The 6,533-nt window shown below is 40.9% G+C and overlaps 1 protein-coding gene across 2 annotated transcripts; it reads right to left on the reverse strand.

The window, feature by feature from the left end:
* Positions 1–2,523: 2,523 nt before the first annotated feature.
* On the reverse strand, positions 2,524–6,329 carry LOC116265069 (uncharacterized). Of its 2 annotated transcripts, none has more exons than XM_031645607.2 (4): positions 5,916–6,329; positions 5,004–5,157; positions 3,819–3,869; positions 2,524–3,496 (listed from the first exon to the last, which is right to left on the reverse strand). In XM_031645607.2, exons 2-4 carry the CDS (start codon positions 5,075–5,077, stop codon positions 2,809–2,811), a joined length of 813 nt encoding a protein of 270 aa, XP_031501467.1. In that variant the 5' UTR covers positions 5,078–5,157; positions 5,916–6,329; the 3' UTR covers positions 2,524–2,808. The 2 variants fall into 2 exon arrangements, with proteins under 2 accessions (XP_031501467.1, XP_031501466.1); XM_031645606.2 differs by having other exon boundaries at positions 5,004–5,172; positions 5,916–6,327.
* Positions 6,330–6,533: the final 204 nt, after the last annotated feature.

Genomic DNA, 6,533 nt, shown 5'->3' on the forward strand with positions numbered 1-6,533 from the left:
AAGTATCCCATGAATGCATCACTAATGTTGAAGTAAATTCATATAACACTCACATGATATTCCTAATACCAAACAGCCCTGCAGTTTTGGTGTGATTGTGAATCTATCCTGAGTTCCCCGACCATGCTTTTGGCGACGCACAACCAAGAGAATCTGCTACTCTTGCCTCAAACTGTCACTAGCGCCCTTTAGCCAAAAGTTCCTGGCTTTATCACTGCCGCTCCAACATAATGGTGTGTATGGCATCGATTCGATTCGCTACATTCAGCATATGTAAGATTCATGAAGAGCAAGACATTGTTTATGATTTGATTTTTCATAAAACAAAAAAAATCAAGAGAGACTTGGATCTGAACCCTCTTGAGAGTAATTGTGAAACCTCTTAACTGTTTTACATCTTCAACCCCAAATTCCGGCGCTTGTAGTTTTGACTTGCACAAGGAATGAGACCCATGAGATCTGAACTGCATGATCCACTATACTTCTTTGAGTTTCCATGACTCCATCTGTTAAGAACGGCTCTCTCTCACTCTCTTTCTCTGAGCATGATTGATTGAATAGACAAGTTATCTAGGACGAACATGACGCCCGGGTCATCCAATGCTGAATCGAAGGCGACAAAGAAAAACTTAGACAACTTCTCCAGATTTCTTAATCTTCAATTGGACCTGGGGGCTGGACTGAAAATCCTATAACGCTTCTGCAGCGGATTTTTCAGCTTACAGCTCCTTCATACATTTTCAGGCATTCATTGAGCCAGTATTCTGTGAAAATACCGCTCGACGTTCTATTTTCCAAGCGAATGTGCATGTATCGTGACCTGCCACCTTTGTTTCAAGGCAGCAGTTCTAACTAAGAAAGAGGCTCCTTTTATTATAACGACAAGCGAAGCAAATTCCTGCTCGAGAAGAAGCAACTGAACTCTCTCTGGGGAGAGGGACGTGACGTGAAGCTGTCCATGGGAAAGCAATTTTCTGAACAGATTTCCTGATCAAGAAACAGCTTCCCAGTGCGTGGAGTCTAACCAAAACAATAGGAAGAGTAGCCTGCTTTTTCTTATGAAATATGTCCTTTTCTGGAGCGGAAAAAATCCTGAGGAACATAGCATGGAGGGATGGGTTGTAAGTCTGGTCATCAGTTCAATTTTGATGGCAGCTACTTATTTGAACTGTAGATCATGAATACATGACACTTTAGGCGATGGGTGTACAGCATTCCGAGCCCAACCTCGGACCCCAAGAGCCGGGGGAAGTTTGAATGTGCATATCAATCCACCATAGTCCTTTTTGGACAAGCTGGGAACTAACCGTAAAATACGGATGATGGATATACGGCCTACACTGTCGTTTACCAATCATGACATCATAAACATCATGACATCATAAACAATGTATTGCTTACAGCAAACCTCCACCACATCTCTGATGCAACAGCAGAGTCTCCCAGACGCCAGTGCTTCCGTCCGCTTCGTCTTGCTGGTTTACGTGGGAGCGGTGCCGTGCCGGGCTCAATCTGTATGTCTATTACCTAGTATTTGTTACATGTTTCTCTTTCAAAAACGATAAACCTTGAACAAGTAATGTCATTTACTGACCAACCGTCTGATTGAAAAACCCCGTTAGAAACTTGGTTTTGACATAAAAACTAGTTTCTCTACATGGTTTTCACATGATCCAAACTAGTTCCAGACGAGAGTTGAAGGTGAAACCAAGTCTCTAACATGGTTTTGGCGTCATTCACACGGTAAATGTAGTTGTAACAAAATACAACAAGCCAATTCTACTTTAAGCAGGTTTGAGCTCGACCTTAAATTTTCCCACCAACCTTTGAAAAGGAAAAGCATTTCACATGAACATATGAGCTGGCTCAAGCTTGGCTCATGATTCAACTGCTTGAAAATACTGTGTTTGGCCCAGCTTGCCACAATAACAAGTCATGCTTTAAACCCATTATATCAATCATGGTGGCTGGTTAAACCAAAGATCAATCCATAAGGTTGCTACTTCTAGGGCAAATCTATCGAGAGGCATTTCAAATTTGCATCATGGCTGACAGCAAATTTTCATGTGGTGCACCAGATTTTTCCTTTGTAACCACCCCATGCGTCACTCCGTCCAACAACTTAGCTTCTTTTAGACGTCTTCAGTTTCACAAACAGTTCGTGGAAGACCTCCCTTCGGGCAGGCTGCAACCACTTTGAAAATTTTTAGCTTTTCTTTTTCCTTGTGTTTTGACGACGAGGAACCATCCAAAAGACAGACCACAAATGGATCTGCTCCCCAGAAGGTACACTACCAGGTAACCACCAACCGTTATACCTAAAGACAATATTAGGGAAAGAATGAAGGTGCAAACTGGCAGGTTAAGGAATTGATCCAAGATCTTCGGATTGAAGGCCTTCACTATTGTTCCTTCCCTACCACCACTCCACCTGCAACGGAAGTCATTTTTCTGAAATGCAGGTACAAATGATGATAATCATTTTCTCATATATGCGATCACCTGAAATATCAGCCCCCTCCAAAATCAAGAAATTTGCCCTTATGTAATAGAGATAACATTCAGCAATGTTCCACATATAGTCATAGACAATGTTCTCTCTCTCTCTCTCTCTCTCCCTGTGTGTGTGTGTGTGTGTGTGTGACCCTTATAAGCAGATTCACTAAGGTCCCAATTCCACTGTTGTCATATTTCCCCTCAAGAGGATGCCCAGCAGGACCCTGGTCCTCATTAACTTGATTTTCTTTTTACTTCATCGCTGGCCTCCTTACTGATGCGGTGTGGACTATATCTTCTTGAAATCATGGCTTAAAACATGCTGTATCTCCATTGAGCTGGCAATGAAGATCTGAAAATTTCTGAGAGAAATAATTTCTCTCGCTTGCTTAACCTGGATGTACCATATCCTCTCGATATACCAAGTTTAAGAACATGAATCCCATCCTCTGCATTTTTTTTACGTATTGCAGAAAGCAAAGATGCACCTTCTAATTGCGCTTCAAGGTTCTCCGTGTTACAGGGAGCTGTCACACATGGAGCCCCCACAACAGGTGTTGAGGCTTGGTCATCTTCATGGTTTGCTTCTCCAGTCTTGGCTATTGAACTCTTTGATGGCTCGTTGTTCACCCTTTCTTTCTCTGAAAGTGTATTTTTATCATCTCCACAGTCTGTCTCTCCAGTCTTGGCTGCTGAATCCTTTGGTGGTTCATTCTCCACACTTTCTTTCTCCAAAAGTGCATCTTTATCATCACTCTCCACATTTCCCCACCATCTGACTGAAACAGATGACAAGCCATCCATTGGAAACCCATTCTTAAATTCATCCAGGTATGTTGGAATGGTTTTTGCATGGCCAGATTGTGGCACAGCATAATTCCGTTCTTGTTGAGGAAGTTTATTTCGTTGCTGATGCGAACTTATGCTTTGCAATGGTGTCCCCTGTTCCACCTTAGGATTATCTTGAGTAGAACCCAAGCTTCTGACTTGAGGTTGGCCACTAACAGTTCAGATTAAGGCATTAGCAAAAGAGACCACGTCACACAATTTTTGGAAGTCATGAATGGTACAGAAAGTGGGCAGAAAAAACACAAGAAAAGGAAGAATTCCAACAAAGACCATGTGAAAAGGAAATAGAAGCATCTGTTCAAGTTTTTTACTATATGGAACAACTGCAATTCTAATTTACGAATGGTTACTGAAAAATAAAATCAACAAAGAACTGCAATCAATAAAAAAACGTAGAACTTTTGGGGAACATAAAACACAATAGCTTTAACATTTAAGAAGTAAAAAATATGCATGCAAGAAAATGTGCGTACCTTGATGGAGATGAAGAAACAAGATCAATGCAAGTCCATGAACGCTCAGATCTGTGTTAATATAGTTCAAAGTGATAATTCAGATTTGTATTAATGTAGTTCAAACTTCAAAGTTATAGCATTAACAAAATTGTGTTAAAATAAGAAAGTAACATTATCTTGCAATCGTAGGCATTACAAATTGAGTCCAGAAAACCAGAATATCTATGGTGGGGTATCAAAGTTTTGTAAAACTAGTACATGGTAACACACGCTATAAACAATCCTGGACCAAGCTCTCTCTCTCTCTCTCTCTCTCTCTCTCTCTCTCTCTCTGAAGGGAAGACAGAAAAAAGAACCAGGAACTAGTCTCAGAGAGAGAGAGAGAGAGTAGTTACCGATCACATAGCATGACGGAAGTAGCACAGCCCAATGATTTTTGAAACTGAGACAAACAAAATCAGCTTAAAAGAATAAACAGAAAATTCAAGGGGGAGGTAGATGTGACAGGGCCAGATATTCTTAATTCCTTGTCTACTCTCCTACAATGAAATTTTGAAATGAAATGGAGCTAACATCTGAAAGGAGTTCTTTTGCCAAGATGTCAACAATTAAGCAGCTTCTCACAGTAGAGAAAGTCCTTTCCAGCAGCCCAAACCTCCCATCATATAGCAAGTAGCCAAAATCTCCAGAGAAAGGTCCGCTTCTTGCTACTTCTTGATCAAAGTGTTGGTTTTAAAAATGAATCACATTTTAGGTTCGCCCTCTCTCTCTCTCTCTCTCTCTCTCTCTCTCACACACACACACACACACACACACAAAGACAGAGAGAGAGAGAGAGAGAGAAGAGAGAGCGAGAGAGAGAACTATTAATTAGTTTCTAGGAGGGAGAAAAACAAAGAAAAGGAACAACCAATTAGTTTCTAAGAGACAGAGACGTAGGAAAAAAGAACTAGGAATTAGTTCGCAACACATTAACTTCCAAGGCAATCATGAGAAGGATGTTGGTTTCATTGACTGAAATTCATAATATCCGGTTTTAGAAATTAAAAACAAGGATCACAGGACCCTCAGTTAGACGAAGAGAATGACTGGACCTTGTAAAGAAGGCTCTCTAGAAAGAATATGCACCAGATGTCCAGCGAAAAAAGAAAATGAAAGATAACAGCACAGTCCATTTCCCCAAGCACAAAGAGAGAAACTCACAGTGTTGGTGCAGACGAAGACGGAGCAACTGAAGAATTAAGTGTTGCAGCTCCAGTTCCAACTGAAGATTCCATATTCTGCCTCAGTATCTTGTAAACTCGACAATGTCTCTACTCTTTCCCCTAGCAGCTTCCTTTCTTATGACATCAATTGCCTTGCCATCAAGGAACTATAAGAGTACGATATGTTTTTCAGGAAGAAAGAAAACATATAGAAATCCGAAATTTTTTCCTAGTTAACTCTTGAAGAACCCAAAAAGCACCGGTACAATGCGACTCATAGCTTTCGGTCTTTTGAAACACTGAAGCATTTTATACAGTCTTGAACGGAGAATCAGAGAAGGGGATAAAGCTCATGAAACACCCACCAATTGTATCTATGATGGAAACCAGAGACGAAAACTCAATCTATCAAGAAAACTGAATCATGCTATTCTTTTTTCTTTTGTAATGAACAATTTTTATATAATCTTAACGGAGAATCAACCCAGACGTATTCATTCCACCAAAAACCAAACGGGCAATAATGTATCTAATTCAAAAGCCAGCATTAGCAAATACACGGTGCCAAGTAACAAAAAGGCCCCAGAACTACGGACGGAAATGATAGGGATGTGTTTCGCAAAGACAAAGATGCAAGGGTGGATCTAGCCCTAAAGGGAAGCAGCCTTAACGTAGTACATATTCTTTCACCACATGAATAGTTAAGAAAAAGGTAAAATAGTTAGATCACAGTATGAGAACCGGAGAGTTCTCAGGTTCGATTCCCACATGGGTTGTGCTCGTCAAGAGAAGAAGAAACGGAAAAAGGAATCCCAGACCACCTCCCAGAAAGAAAATAAAGCCACTCCCCAACAACGATAAACAGAAACAGAGAAAGAAGCAGGAGGAGAAGAAGAGAGAGAGAGAGTACCAAGGAAGACGGCAGTCACTAGCCTCTGCAATGAGGAGGAAGAGAAGTCGGGCGGCTGCGTCGATCGTGGAGAACTCGCCCGCGAGTGGCCCCCTGAGTTAATCAGGAACATCTGGATCTTATCCGGTTGCCGACCCAAATCTGACTGGTCGGACACGATGAAGTCGACGAAATAAGATCCGATTAACACCAAAAATCTGAACATCGGGTTCTAGAAAACTGCATTTTAATTTGAATCAGAACTTAGTTAAGGAGATTCAAACAAGTTGGCGTTGGCAGAGCGTAGATCCAATCTGAATCGGATGAAATCTTCTTTTTAAAGAGCAAAATTCTTGAAACTTGACTCAACGCTGCGCTAGAGGGGTTTCAAGTTCCCCGCTTAAACTTAGAGATCAAGTTTTTTAATAAGTTTGGAAAACTTGGTTCATTTTTTTTTTATGGCATTCAAAACCTGGTGTTTTTATGAATGATCTGAGGAGAGTTAGGTTTTTCACTCCTTTTCATAAAACCAAGCTTTTTCAAATCTGGGTTTTCCTTAAATCCAGTTTTGATGGCATTCAAACACTTCAAAAGTCTGGTTTTAGAGTGTCATCCGAACGCCCATTGTTATTGTACACC

Source organism: Nymphaea colorata, chromosome 11 (assembly GCF_008831285.2).
Source record: "Nymphaea colorata isolate Beijing-Zhang1983 chromosome 11, ASM883128v2, whole genome shotgun sequence".
In the NCBI taxonomy this organism is placed as follows: domain Eukaryota; kingdom Viridiplantae; phylum Streptophyta; class Magnoliopsida; order Nymphaeales; family Nymphaeaceae; genus Nymphaea; species Nymphaea colorata.

Bases quoted from the DNA above. Each gene is read 5' to 3' on its own strand.
- LOC116265069 (XM_031645607.2), bottom strand. From the start codon at position 5,077: ATGGAATCTTCAGTTGGAACTGGAGCTGCAACACTTAATTCTTCAGTT. The intron at 3,870-5,003 runs GTGAGTTTCTCT...ATATTAACACAG, and splicing joins TCTTCGTCTGCACCAACACT to ATCTGAGCGTTCATGGACTT. The intron at 3,497-3,818 runs GTACGCACATTT...CTGAACTGTTAG, and splicing joins GTTTCTTCATCTCCATCAAG to TGGCCAACCTCAAGTCAGAA.